We start from the raw sequence: 15,726 nt of genomic DNA, 5'->3' as shown, positions 1-15,726 counted from the left end.
AAGCAAGGTGCATGATGGTATATGCTAACTTTGCTGGATAAAAAGGAATCAATATTCTCATTTGCCATTATTTGTGTTAACTCTGCAAAGACACATAAGAAACTAATAAAAGATGGAGAACAGGGGTTAGAGTGGAATTTTCCAATGTATGCTTTCTTTGTATTGCTTGACTTTTGAATCATGTGAATGTTTTCTATTTAAAAATGAAATATAAATGACTTTTAACAGATGTATTTTTCTAAACATTGAAATATACACCAAATAAAATTTTAACACAAGCACAGCTATTCATAAAGTCCTAGTTGTATTCTCTAATAGTGGAATAAAGCTTACATCTGCTCTCAAATGTACCAGGTAGTTCAGAAAATTTTTTTTCCTCTCTAGTCTATATTATTTAATGTCTGCCTCCTCTGATGCTCATTCTTATTTATTTAACACCTTAATTGTGTTATAGTGACTTAAGAAGCATTCAAGGATGAAGAGTCTGTGAAAGACTTGGTAAACTGAAATTGGGTTACAATTTTTGGGCAGATCTAGATCTCACAGATCATAATAAACTGCCTCCTCTATTTTGTAAGAAACATTTATATTCCTCACAAGGCTCTGTCTTTAATTTGAGAGGAACAATAGCAGTGACAGCCTCTTCCTTTCCCGTAACAAAACATTTGATGCAAACTCCATTAGATTACTGTTTCTCCCCTCCCCCACACCCACAAACATCAAGTTTAAGTTCGTTTGAACACGGATGCCTCCTTAATAAAAGTCTAAGTCAAAACTGAGTGACTTGTTTTACCTTGGGTTGTTCACTGAAACAAAGTTTTAAGGCTCTAGAATGTCCTCAGCTTGAAAAGCAAATGATCAGTGTCCAGCATCATATTGTGCTTGTCAATAGCACCCAGGACGAGTGTTCACTGTAGCTCCTCCCAGAAGAGCAAGGAGGCCATAGGAACATACCAACCACAGTGTCACAGTTCTGGAAGGGGCGTGAGGACAAGTTCCAATTTGGATTTAGAGCCACCAACCACATCAGTGATTTTTGATACAGAGCAACTCAATTTAGTAAATGAATATTGAGGGACATCTCATTTTAGTGTTCTAGTGAAACATAAAGACTAACAATAACGGTGTGTGTGTGGAGGGATATGAAGGAGAACTTCAGTGCCAAGTACGGTAGTACTGCTGTCAACTGCAGTCAAATTTCTGGGGTTTGAATCCCAGCTCTGGTGTCCTTTATCAACGGTGTGACTTTCAGCAAGTTACTCAGCCTCTCTGTGCCTCATGAGTAAGAACATGGAGATAATAGTGCTGAACCATAGGGATGTCATGAACAGCAAAAGGGTTTAATATAGGTAGACCATCTAGGTTGGGCCCTGGTTGATAAATAAATGCTCATTGTTAGTGTTTAGAAGAAACATGAGGATGAAAATTATAAGCCTGGATCTGTGGCACTGATTAACACAACCAGGAATTCTCTCTACTTTTGTCTCATCTTCCTCGTGGATTACAAGTTTGTTACTCCTCTCTTGATATGTGCGCCTTAAAATAGAATGCAAACTGCTCAGGGGCCTAAACTACACTGAAGAAAAGCATAAGATGTTCACATATATTATACTCATAGGTCTAGGCAAATACATGTATTTGAACACTTCAGTAGATCAACTAAAAAAAAAAAAACCTTAAACATTTTTAGGGTTATTCTCAAATTTTTGAGGGATATAGAAATTCATTATATTTTAAGGAGATATAATATGTTATCCCCTTCATGTATTAACTCAATTCCTAAATCTCAAGTTACACTAAAAACTTAACATTAGATGAAATGACTTATGTTAATATAATAATCATGACCTATATTTTTAAAGGTTATCTGGCTAAATTTGAATCCTGAAATTCTAAGTTGGAGAACACAGATAACTTCTTTTCCAGAGAAGAGTTGGAAAGACAAGCATGACTTCAAAGGTTATCCTTCCTGTTTTACATGTATTCTAACAACTGTTAGAAGGTATAGTGCTGTTCAGTCCAGTGGGGTAATGGGTGTCTTGATATATGAATACTGTGCAAAAACTCGGAGAAGCTCATAATAAATACTAGTTAAACAGAACTTAGCACAGAGGTTAAAACTACAATTTTCTGAAATTTGAATATGAGGTAGAAATAATCTTAAATTTAAACAGATCATGATACTTCTGCATTTCTGAAGAACTGAGAAAAAATTTAACAGATACTGTCTTCTAAATACAGTAACAAAGTATACATAGTTCTTGGACTTCAATTCTTACAAGGTTCATTTATAACAGATCACTGAGAAATTATTGATAAGCAGATATGGTTCAGTGCCCCAAACGCTAATTCTTATACAAAATTATTTTCAAAGGAAAGAAGTGTCATTTGGAACACTGTCACAAAATCTTAATTCATCTAAATGAGATTCTTACTCAAAAAGGGGGATGCCAAATATCTCAAAGGTGGGGTTTTTATTTTTAAAAGAGCATGTTAGAAGTATAAAACTTTGCTAACAAAAAAGTAGTATTTCCTATCATACTTTGTTTTGCAGCTTTAATCTCTAACTTTGACAACATGCCAACTAAATTTCTTAAGCTGATCAGATTCTTACCAACTTAGGCCCAGTTCCCCAGAGGACTCAACCAGAGCACTATTGTCGACTTTTTGCTATATAAAAATAAACATGTACTTTGACGACACAACTCCAGAAAAAAAAATCAGAACACAAAGAGAAAGTGGACTTGGATTTTTAATTTTTTTAAAGATTATCTCTCTATATATATATTAATAAAAAGTGCAAAGAATAGACCTTCATGTTTAAATTATATTCTAAAATAAAATATATATATTTCCATTAACTGCAGGAGACAACTGGCAAGTAAAGAGCCTGAGAGAGTCCAGTCCCTCTCCATCACTACAATGGACACATATTCGAAGGAAGCACCTATGAAAAATAGAGTGTTCACAACACACATGGTAACACAGAGAGCTTCTGGGTGTTCTTGGAAGCAGTTGGTTTGCATTTGCAATCCAACATGAAATGAGGGGAAAAGTCAAATTCTTCAATGGAAAGGACATTGCTTAGAATAATCTATTATTCTGCATTCTGTTTTATTTGCCCTGGAACCTAGCACCTCCCATGGAGCAAGCCACCCTCAACACAGGGGTTCCTAAAAGCTGTCACCTGCGTGCCTCAAACAGTGACAAGTTACTGGTATAACACGTCTTCCCTGTTCATAACACTGCTGATTTAGCAACATAGCTGAAACATTTGGTTAGAACTGAACTTTCTTTTCTTTTTAAGGAAACAAACTTTTAAAACATAGCATCATAACATTTGGCTTTGTTACATACAGCTCATGTTTTGGGCTTATTTTCACCAAAAGGTCTTAAAGGAACAAGGGTTACATAATATCTGCTTTCTTAGGTATTCACAGTCATGGTGGCAATAGGTTACAGAAACAATAGAAACTTTCAATAAGAAAAAAAGATACATGACTCTGAACTTTTTTTTTTAAAGCAATATGGGATATTTCAACAATTCAAATTCAAAAATTTATTTCCACTGTGGTTTCAGCAGCTCCATGCCCACATGAAAAGGATGCCTCAGTTTTGACTTGGTTTTCTTTTATTACTCCTTTCCTTTTTCGTAACTGAAAAGAATTTCTATTTTAGAAAAGATATGTTCTATACACTGTGCCTGTAGCAACATTATCTGTAATACTGGCTATGACAGAATTTTGCTTCATAAATGTCAATGATATGCTCTCACTGAATCTGGATGAAGTTAACATTAAAACACAGATAAGCTACAATCAATTATGCATAACTTGTTGACTCAAAAATCCACAGTCTCTCTTCTCCTTCTTTTTGGCCTGTTATAAAAATAATTTTGGTTACAAGTGTCTACACAGCACCAATTTTATTTCAAGAGCAGCATCTTTACTCGACCACCCAAATAAGTCTACATGTATACATGCTCAAACAGCTTTTCTTATTTACTTCTGTTCTGTAACTCTAAAAGACTGATAATTGCATTAGATCTTGTCTCAATCAAAAATCATTTAGCAATTATTAGAACCATCAATTACAATGTCCCCCAAATACCCATGGCCGTTGAATTAAATGAGAAATTCCCTTGACATGCAACTGTGTAATCGGAGAATTATGCCTGCAGCTGATGGGCACTGTGTTCTGTAGTAGCAGAAGGAACAAGTCTCTAATAGTAAAAAAGCATTTTCATAAAACTTTGTCATATATAAAATATCTTATTAATTGTTACTATTTCACTGATGATTAAAGCGTAACACAGGTGTTCGCTCTGCTTTTTGCTGTGAGACAGTCGTGGGTCATACAGCCTTAAAAAATAAGAGCTCATCTGTTTCCCAGGCTGACAAAAGCGACGGGCTCAATTACACTGTTTCTCTCTCATACTCGTCTGCACTCACACGCACGTACACAAAGCACCCACAGTTTTAATTGTCATGACACTGTTGCCACACTTTTTCCCACCTCCAAAAATCTGTCAGAAAAATGTGATTGCAAAATAATTATTCTTGTCTATACCCCACCTGGATCTCCATTGTTCATTTTTATGATTTTGAAAGATAAAGTCTGCAGCAGAAGGAGAGCTGGCCTCATTCATCTTCCTAAACCCTTTGGTTTCCACCTTCAACGTTACAGTGAATGTAGATTTGACTCAGCAAGCCTGGGTCAAAGGCTTTACAGATACTGAACCTGAAGTGCATTAAGAGAATAAATATCTGCTATTGTGGCCTAGGATGACGGAAAAAGTAGCAATAATAAACACAACTTTGTATCAGAGAAGGGTTTACAAGAGTCATCTAAAAATTTCATAAGAAATTAAGTTTGTAGAAGCGATGGAATCATGTAACCAAGGTCAAAAGGTCAAATGCAATCAGATAACAATTACATTCTTTGAAAAATACTTCATGTGCACATTTTCTGCCCCAGTGGCACTAAGTCCTTCTCAAGTCTCCCTTCGGTAAACACGGTGGATCCAGAAAAACATGTCAAAGAAAGAGACTACATTGATTAACAAAGGAACAGAAGAACAAACCAAAAGATGTCAGAGCAGGTAAGGACTATCTTTTAAAGGAAAGTGCTTTAAATATGATTGTGCATAAAACATAACTTGGAGGCAAATCTGAAGTTTTGACACTTATACTTTACTCAGAGATTAGTCAGAGCTGTTCTCCTGTAGGGGCAACTAAGTTGAAACATCAAACAAAAAGAATTGTTTAATTATGACATCACAAAATCTCAGGGAAGAACTGGGAATCAAAGATCCCTTTGATGAAAATTTCCCACTTCTAATGCAAAGTGCGAGAGCAAAGACTTCAAATGATGCCAGGCAGGAAAGTCACGAAACACTTTCTCCCATATCCCCGCTATGTGACTCCCTCACACATACTACCAAGAGTTTATTAAGTAACTCTTAGCTCTCCTGGCATGTATATCCATTGCACTATTGGATTCTTCATAAAGTCAGGCCTCCATTCCCAATAAAGTAATGAAAAAGACAGACATGAAAAAAATACATTCAAAAAGCAAAAGGCAAAGAGCTCTGGGATTTGACCTATTTCATGTCAGTAATGGGTGATCTACTGGGGGAGGAACATTAAGACCGGGACAGGCACACACACAGAGCTCAGACTGCTCCTGCCTGCGCTTCCAGCAGCCGGCGCTCCTTCATGGACGCTTCTTCCAGACCCTAAGAGAACTAAAGGTTCCAACTGAGTACCTGAGATCAGAATCAGGTTGAGAAACGCTTGAAACACGTGAAATTATTTCAAAAGGGAGAAATGAAGAAAAAACTTACCCAAGTTGAGCAATGAGAAGTTAGTTATGGACAGAATAAAACTATTGGGCAAACCTGCAGACATGAGTCATAAGGAAAAACGGAACTCAAGAAGGAAAGGGGAGAGGGAGGGGAAATGGAGGAGCTGAGAGAGAGGCATGCGGGCCTTCCTGGAACGATTCCTCGTCTCCTGATTTAAGCGCAAGAGGCCCTTCTGGGGGACTCACTGCTCACACCAGCGCCACAAGCGCACCTGGGTGGTCATGACGACCAAGTGGTGGACAGATGCCTGTGAGCACAGTTGGAAGTCGGTGCTGCCCGGTCATCTCTCGTGAGGGTGGACACAGGGGCTGGGCATGTGGCCAATTCTGGTGGCAGAGCTGAAGGAATCGGCGGTAGAAAATACCAAAAACAGCCCCCTAACCCATTTTAGAGGGAAATATACAAAACCCCCCAAAGCCTAAACAAAACAAAACTAAACAAAACAACCTTCTCCCTCCTGAAGAAAACCTCATGGAACAAATGCCCTGCAAGTCCTAATGTGTATGTTCTCACAAGGCTGGCGGAGGTTATTTTGTCTTGGATTCCACAAAAATTTTGTCTCCATCCCTAATGCCAAAAGAATGCAAGGCTCGAGAGCTGTACTTCATTTCCTCTGGGCCAAAGGGCGCTTCATGGTCAAAATAGTAGAGAAGCATGTTGCTCGTGGGTAACTGAACTAGAGTTTTTAGCTGTTTCTTTAGTTCTGCTACTGTTTGGTCCAGACGAATGCTCATCTCTTCCACCTGGTCCTTAAAGTGGACTTCTACTTTCGCACTGCTCTGGGGTCTCAGGTCCACTTCTGCCAAAGGCTCCAACTTCCCATATTTTGTGATTAGTTCATGATACCTAGAAGGGAAAAAAAAGCAAAACAGTGACAGCCTAAACTACTAGCACATGAACTACTGACTTCTTCAGAACTACAGGTAAACTACTGGTATTCTCAACATCTTTCTAATATCCTACTCTAATATTGTATCTGCTTACCTACCTACCTATCTACTGTGACGATGTGGAATCTGTGATCTGATAAGGTTGTCTCCCTGAAATCTCAGTAAAACCCCATCCTTGCAGACAGGGGGTTTCTTCTAAAGATGGCTATCGTGCCTGCTGCTAATAATTATGGAAGAATAGGCTCAGAGAGGAGAGGAGAACCTAACAATTAATGAAAGAATAGGCTCAGAGAGGAGAGGAGAGGAGAACCTGAAAAGGTAGACACTGCAAAGGTTACAGACAGAAGTCCAGTCACTCTGTAGAACCTACTTGCTTGGGCGTCATCATCAAGGGGTATAGATATCTAAGCCCATGTTTTTTGGTAATAGCTGAAAAGATGGACATAGACTAGCAGTTTCTGACCCCAGAGAAGCCATAACTTACAAACAAAAACATTGTTGTAAAAAATAGTTGTATATTATCTATTAACTCTGATTTTTCAGTGATGTTGTGTTTGAATGGTTCTGCCTAGCCTAGTTGACTGTAATACAAGGAGTTTGTGGAAGACTCAAGAATGTGTTCCCGTAAAAAAGTGGTAAATGAGGGATACAAGTTCCCTGATCAAGGCAGGAATTAAAGAGCCAAAGATACTAGGAGAAAAGTGAATTATGCAGGTGGGACCAGGGCTAAAAGGACAAGTTTCCCATGTGGAAAATCTTGTCTCATCTGCCAGCTTTGGAGGATGTAGGTTTGATCTCCCTGAGGAAGCTGAGCAGTTTTCTACAAACCAGAGAGGGGAAAAGTGCTAAAAAAGATCTGATATTAGCTTTACTATAACCAAGATATACTGAGGTTAATTCTGGATCAGAATACAGTTGGTCATAAACTTACTACTCCCCCATGTTCTCCACCCTACTTTGGCTTTCAGTTCAGTTCAGTTCAGTCACTCAGTCGTGTCCGACTCTTTGCGACCCCATGAACTGCAGCACGCCAGGCCTCCCTGTCCATCACAAACTCCTGGAGTTTTAACTCAGTTTAAATAAGTGTTGTAACTAGGTTGGTAGAACACTGAAGCTGCAGTGAGACCTCTGTGGTCAGGGATGGAGGCAATCATTGCCATGAAGTGGGGGACCAGGTAAAATATAGCACTGGCCTTGGAGTCAGAAGATCTGACGTCAGAGTCTTGACTTACAATTAGTTGTGTGACTTAGCAACTCACTCAAACCTCTCATCTCTCAGATTCCTCACTAGTAAAACTGGGATAATAAGTCTGGCCTTCCTACCTTATAAGACAGTTATGAGGATCATACAAAATAACAAATGAGTAAGAACTTATAAATTCTAAGTCCATATACAAATAAGTATTAAGACTCCATTCCTGCTGTCTGGGACTTATATTATTAAAACACACACACCCTTTAAAAAATGTATGACTGAAATCTACTTAGTAAGGACTTCTTGGAAAAGGTGGTGGTATGATGAAACACATTACAGAAATTTCTCCCAGGTCTTGGACCCAAAAAAACATTTTTTAAGGGTAAAATATTACCAGCAGCAACTAATACAGAAAAAGAGGGAACAGTCTTATTGAAATAGCCTTTTAAAAGGAACCAAAAGCTTTGTGCTATGTGGTTTTGTTAATAAGCAAGGATCCTAATTCAACCCCCAGAAGACATTATGGAGAAAGAAGGTAAGGAAACAAAATCCTTACCAAGGTCAGTACCTTGAGTGTACTGATCAACATTTTTAAATTTAGAGCAAATGGGGCTGAAGGAGAATGGAGTCCGCTGGGAGGAAGACTAAGGCCATCCCTCAGGGATCAGAAGGTTCTACACCCCACTGCCAGGATGTCAGGATCGTAGCAAGGGGAAACAAAACAAAACAAAATAGTCCACACAAACAAAAACAAAAGCACCAGGACTTGAAATTTTCCAAGGCTCCAAACTGAAAAAGCAAAATGACTCAAAGTCCAAGGGTATCTTTCTGTTACCCAGTCTCCTAGTATATGACTTCAAGTAAGTGAAAATAGGTTATGATAATTTAACAAAATCTTGGGAAAGATAGCAGAACCCAGGGGTCAAATAAAAGCTGAACCCAGTTCTACAGATGTTTTCCTTTCAGATTACAGGAAAGTAGATAGAATTGTAACACCCCAGACTCTCAGACTCTGTCCAGGAGTGACAAAAGAAACAGCGGTGAGGGGGTCAAGGAGTTTATTTATACCATGTTTCAGCAAAGACACAGTCTAGAGAGAGAGACTCACTTTTAAGCATAAGCAAGAAGATAAGACAAAGAGGCAACTAAGCACATACCACACAGCAAAAGGAATAAAAGAGAGAAACACATAAGTAAAAGGCAGAGGGGAACTCGATCTCAAAGAAAACCTCTCAATTAAATGAAAATGCCCCACAGATACTCTAAGGTGCAGAAATTAATGAGTGCATTAATATAATAAAATGGGAGCTCAAAGATAAAGGATAAGCAGCAGAATGAGATGAAAAGTGAGATTTCAGCACCAGTGAAAGAGACTAACCAAAATAACACATTTCCTACCAAATAAATAAATTAGAAAAAGCATGACCCAGGAATATTATACCTCACCAAGTTTTGTTTTTTTCCCAGAAATAAACTTAACAAGGAAACTTAGGGAATAAGGCACCCTCGAGTCTTTTTGAAAAAGAAAAACACTAGTCAACAATGAGATTAAAGAACTAGTGGTAAGCCCTGAATCTATTTAAATATAAAACTAAAACTTAATATTATAGCTGTATAATCCAATACTTATTTATACTTGACATTATAGTCAACTGAATTTATCTCAAGCATAAACATATTTGTATACAAAAGTATGGCCCATGTGCAGAAATTAGCCTATTTGTTATAACTGGTCAAGTTTATCTACAAATTAAATGACCTATAAATTAGGACACTCTAAGGTCTTATAGTTTTCTCAAACTCAACATGTTCAGAGATAATTCATTGTTGCTCCCCAACCTTCTCTTCTAGTCTTTCTTATCTCAGTAAATGGCACCAGAAACTATCTAATCATACCAGCCAGAAACTGAATAGTCGTCCAGATTCCTTCCTATCTCTTTTCTCCACTTCTCCCACTCAATCAATTGCTGTGTCATACTAATTCTATTCCTCAATATTTCATGAGTCTATCTGCATCTTTTTGCCCACTTGTCTTGTAAATTCAAGCCACAATCATTAATAACATGGATTGCCACAGCTTTCTTTGGATGCATAAGCTAGATGAGTCTCCTCAGTATTTGTTCCAGCCTCATCCTAGAATGCCTTTCTATACTGCAAAGATGGAAACTACATTTACCACCCTTCTTTTCAGGTGAGATTTAACTTGCATCAATCCCATTCAACAGCCCTGGGGAGAGAGAGAGTGGCTCTAGCAGACGTGGGTGGGAACAGCTTGGTTAGAGGCTTCCTAATGATCAGATGGAGAAGGCAATGGCACCCCACTCCAGTACTCTTGCTTGGAAAAATCCCAGGGATGGGGGAGCCTGGTGGGCTGCCGTCTATGGGGGCGCACAGAGTCGGAGGCGACTGAAGCGACGCAGCAGCAGCAGTGATCAGATGGTGTTCACACAGCGTGTCCTGCAGTCAGCTCCCCTGGCCGCAGCTCGCTGGTCTCCAGGTCACAGCTAAGGTGGTGTGGTCCACACCCAGGGACAGCAGCGTCATGAGTCTCCCCTCCTCTGGTGCTAGTGGAGGGAGCAGTGCCCTTGGTGGTCTAGTTCTGCAGCACCACTCTAGAGATAATGCTAGGGAGGCAGCCTTCCTCAGATTCTATAACATCTTATTCTTTGCATTAAATCCCTTTCTCCTTAAAACAGCTCATGTGGCTCCTCTTACCTGAATCTCAAATGATATTCCTTTTAATGGTTTCCTACAACCTCAGAGTGAGGTCTTTGTCTATATTACAGCCAAAGTCATTGTTACAAAACACAAATTTGACCACAACACTCTTCTCTTAAAATCACACAAGACACAGAGAATAGTCTTAAGTCTTTAATATGATTAAGATGGGCAGAATTTTGTCCCTCCCCAGTCATCTCCATTTCCTGGTGTTATTCTCAAGATTATATCATGTTATGTGGCACAGTTGATCCTAAAATAGGGAGATTAACTGGATGCCTGCTCAGTCGCTTCAGTTGTGTCTGACTCTTTGCAACCTTATGGACCATAGCCCACCAGGCTCCTCTGTCCAAGGGATTCCCCAGGCAAGAATACTGGAGTGGGTTGCCATGCCTTCCTCCAGGGGAATCTTCCCAACCCAGGGATTGAACCTACGTCTCTTATGTCTCATGCATTGGCAGGCGGATTCTTTACTACTAGTGCCACCTGGGAAGCCCATTAACTGGGTGGGGCCTAATCTAATCACATGAGCCCCTAAAAGCAGAGAAACTTCTCCAGCTAACAACAGAAGAGGAAATCAGGGAGAGTCCAAGCGTGAGAAGGACCTGACATGACACTGCTGGCTTGAAGATGAAGGGAGGCACATGGAAAGCATGAGAAGAAACAGAATTAAGCTGCCATCCTGAACAAGCCTGAAAGGTGACACCTCTCCAGAACCTCCAGTGAGGAATACAGCCCCGTTGACTCCTTGATTTTGGTCTTGTGAGACCATAAGCAGAGAACTCAGTTAAGCCATCCTGTGCTCACACTTCTGACCCATAAAAACTGTAACATAATAAGCAGACATTGTTTTAAGCCATGAAGTTTACAGCAATTAGTTATAGCAGCAATAGAAAACTAATACTTTGATTATATAGGTGTCTTCATGATTTCATTCCCATGTAACTCTCCAAACTTATCTTGTGTCATCAATATAACCACATCCTATACCTGTTTTCTACTTATTTAATCTTAAAAATCAAGGTTTGTTTATTGATTTTGAGGTAAAGTCAGCAGAGTTTTGTATATGGACAAAAGCTTGGATATAGACTATAACAAATACTGACTCTTTATGCTATAAAAATGAAGAAAAAATATTAGAGTTGTGACTCACAAGAACTACTACATACACTGAATATGTACCCCTAAAATTACATAAGTGAAAATCATAATTTGTAGATAATATGTTTATCCCCAAATATCTTTATTTTGGATTATTGTTAAGCAGGGCAAATAAGTAGATACAAAAAAATCATGATTTTACAAAATGCCCAGTAAATTTTAGAAACCAATTTCTTGGTCTACTGGCTTAGATATTTTATTCATTATTCAAAAGTTCATCTAAACAGAACTATACCTGCATATTCTGTATTATCTGAGCTTTTCTTAGCATCAGCCCCAAAGCTATAGCCATAAGAGGTAAATGGCTTTCTTCCCAAAGCTGTATGATTTCTGATGATTAAGCAGTCTTCAAAATGAATGATCTCAATTTATAGTCTACCAATCAGTACTTCTATCTGGCTATTAAAAAGTATTTAATATTGGTGAGTCTCACTTCTGAAGTGGGCAAAATGCTATAGGCCTACCTTGGAAGATACTACTGACAAGGATATACTGTAATAAGCAAATGCTAAAATGTAATATATACTGTGTTTGTGTTCAGGAGTTCTGAATACCATTCCCCCATGACTTTCCAACAGAAAATGACCAATCACAAGAGAAACAAAATTTACTACACACAGCATAAAGGCAAGCATGGCCACATGGGTGACTGAAAATGATAAATGGAAGCCAAATGCTAGCTGCAACCTTGTGAAGAACACTACCCACAGACAAACTGGCATTGTGCTTCTTCCTCCTTCTTATTAAATAAAAACACCCACAGAGAGAAAAGCTTCTTTCAACTTTAAGAGTGAATGGTGAGGTGTGAGAAATTAGTTACTTGTAAAGCAGGGTTACGGGAGGCACTAAGGCGGGACTAGAGAATGAAGCCACGCTCAGTGGCGCTGGCGTTGGGCAGTCCACTCCCAGTGCACATAAACACGCCTTCACACACGAGGGGCTCCTGGGCCACGGCACACCTGCCTAATGTGACAGACACATGAGCATATTTTAGTAGCGTGATGGTCAGGGTGGGAGAGGTATGCCCTTTTCTCCTTACTGCCCATTTTCACTCTTGATTCCTAAGACAGCTAGGAGCATTTCCTCAATTATAATTCAGTCACTGGTCTATGAAGCTAGAATAGAGACCTGGCACACTACTTGAAAAAGACTGTAGGTTCCTACCATAAATCTTAGTCTGAGGGAGAATTTATGAAAAAACCTAATCCCCAAAGATGAACAGAGACAAAGGTTACCTTGCAGTCTTATAAACTATCCTAAGCAATGTGAACATAATATTTTATATAATTTTTAGGAACATGGAAGACTAAAGGAGGCCTAGAAGCAAAGATTTTAAGCTGGCAGAAAGCTCCCACATTTGGACCTCATGTCTCCAACTCCATAAAAGCAGCTGCTCACAATCTCAAGAAGCATCCTAGAGAAACATGATGAGTCTCACATAAAATGCAAGTGCATCACCACAGTGGCATTACGGGTATCCCAGAAGTGCTCCAACTCCCCTTTAGAACTACCTGGATGCGTGCTCACGGGGACCTATGCAGCAGTGGTAAGCTAACAATTCTACTACTCTATTGATTCTCAAAGGCAGAGTCATATTGAATCAACCGGAGTCTTTATCCTAAATAAAGCTATTTTACTTCAAAATGTCTTCCCTTATGGCTCAGCTGGTAAAGAACCTACCTGCAATGCAGGAGACCTGGGTTCGATCCCTGGGTTGGGAAGATCCCCTGGAGAAGGGAAAGCCTACCCACTCCAGTATTCTAGCCTAGAGAATTACATAAACTGTATAATCCATGGGGCTGCAAAAAGTTGGACACGACTGAGTGACTTTCACTTCAAAATAAATCCCTTGAACTGTAAGGAGATCAAACCAGTCCATCTTAAAGGAAATCAGTCCTGAATATTCATTGGAAGGACTGATGCTGAAACTCCAATATTTTGGCGACCTGATGCGAAGAACTGACTCCTTAGAAAAGACCCTGATGCTGGGAAAGATTGAAGGCAGAAGAAGGGACGACGGAGGATGAGATGGTCGGATGGCATCATCGACTCGATGGACATGAGTTTGAGCAAGCTCCAGGAGTTGGTGATGGACAGGGAAGTCTGGCGTGCTGCAGTCCATGGGGTCACAAAGAGTCGGACTCGACTGAACGACTAAACTGAATTGAAATCCTTAACACAGACATCTCTCTCTTTAAGGAATGCAATAAACAAAACATGAAAAATCCCTTATGCTTCACTTGGTTGAACAAAATCATTAAGTATAACTAGAAGAAAACTATTTGCATAGTTTACTTTGTTTCCCAAGGTATTGCAAAGGATTCAAAATACATTTCAAACATCTGATTGCTGTTATTTAATCTCTCTTGTATGGTATGCTTTCTCTCTTTTTTGACATGGTATCATACCATGGCATGGGAGAGGAAATGGCAACCCACTCTGGTATTCTTGCTAGAAAAATGCCATGGACAGAGAAGCCTGGCAGGCTACAGTCCATGGGGTCGCAAAGAGTCAGACATGACCGAGCACACACACATGCACGCATATCAAGGAAGTTGCCATAGCAGTCTACAGTTGGGATTTTGCACTCTACTTAAACAGTTTCCTCAAAGTCACCAACATCTTTTAAAACACATAAAACATCACTTTTCAGAAGCAGAAAAGATCACAGAGATCATCTACTACATACTTTACAGATACGTAACTGAATTTAGGGCCAGTTTGCTATGCAAGAATAAAACGTAGGAAGTAGAATTCAGGTCTTGTTCTCAGACCATCATTCTTTCTCAGTTATCGCCATCTTAATGGTTTGCTGCAATAATGAATATTGTTCTAGAAATTCTCTTCTCCTTTTACACTACATTACAATCTCTTTTAATAGGTTCTCTTTTTACCATCTACACTTGGGTAGTACTCAAAATTCACTCCCAGTTCTCATCCCTTTTCTCTCTGTGATCTTCCATCATGGAGCTCCTTCTCTCACTTAAGTGAAGCCACAGATGCTTCCCACTTGTCTTCCTCAAGCTTCTGTAATTCACCTACATCCAGAATTACTTATTCTCATCATTCACACAAAGCAAAGTGTCTGGAATTGAACTTAGTATTTTCCATATAGTTTTCCATAAAGACTTGGAATTTTGTTTCAATTCACTATTTCTTAAATTCAAGTACTGTCAAAGTTGCCTAGTAAATGGACAGACACCTAGTCATATAATAGAATACTATATAGCCGATAAGTAATTATTTGATATACATTTATCAGTATGATTAAAACCCTGAACAAAGTGGCTCCATAAATTCACATTTTAATGCATTTCTGCTCCAAAAGCAGAATAAAATGGATAAAATATGAAAGGGTTGAATTGCAAGAATACATGGCCCAGGCTCAAAAATAAGAGACATCTCCACGGACCAGAAACTGAACAGAAATACAAAGCATACAATTGAAACCACAGGACCACTGGACTCCAAGTTCAAAGCGAGCCAGGATCACTGCCTGAAGTATCAGTAGAGTTAGGGTAATGTGAGGCTGGGCATGAAATAAGGAGGCAAAAAGCTGCTGCAGATCCACTTCCTCAGGCTACCTCTTTTGACCAATGGATCTAGGTAAAAGAAGTAAAAAGATAACCCTTCCAAAAGGAATTGAATCAAATCACCTACTGCTTGGAGTTTCCCAGGTGGCACAGAGGTAAAGAATCTGCCTCCCAACGCAAGAGATGTAAGAGATGTGGGTTTGATCCCTGGGTCAAGAAGTCCACTGGAGTAGGAAATGGCAACCCACTCAAGTATTCTTGCCTGGAAAATTCCAGACAGAGGAGCCTACTGGGCCATAGTCCATGGAGTTAAAAAGAAATGGACATGACTGAGCGACTGAGAACACACACACACACCTGCTG

The 15,726-nt window shown here is 39.3% G+C and overlaps 1 protein-coding gene across 8 annotated transcripts in view; it reads right to left on the bottom strand.

Moving 5' to 3' along the window:
- Positions 1–15,726, bottom strand: part of LOC122449695 (tubulin-specific chaperone cofactor E-like protein) — a 161,419-nt gene that overhangs the window by 89,266 nt on the left and 56,427 nt on the right. For 7 of the 8 annotated variants that reach the window (XM_043481600.1, XM_043481603.1, XM_043481601.1 and 4 more), the window contains one exon: positions 2,737–6,712. The exons of the other annotated variant lie outside the window; for it this stretch is intronic. In XM_043481600.1, the coding sequence (XP_043337535.1) occupies positions 6,394–6,712 (319 nt within the window). In that variant the 3' untranslated portion in view covers positions 2,737–6,393. Of the gene's footprint in view, positions 1–2,736; positions 6,713–15,726 lie in introns of those variants that run through there. 8 annotated transcript variants of the gene reach the window in all.

Source organism: Cervus canadensis, chromosome 11, assembly GCF_019320065.1.
Source record: "Cervus canadensis isolate Bull #8, Minnesota chromosome 11, ASM1932006v1, whole genome shotgun sequence".
NCBI lineage: Eukaryota > Metazoa > Chordata > Mammalia > Artiodactyla > Cervidae > Cervus > Cervus canadensis.
Note: the sequence above shows the minus strand (reverse complement) of the source record. Positions and strands in the feature narration are given on the sequence as shown.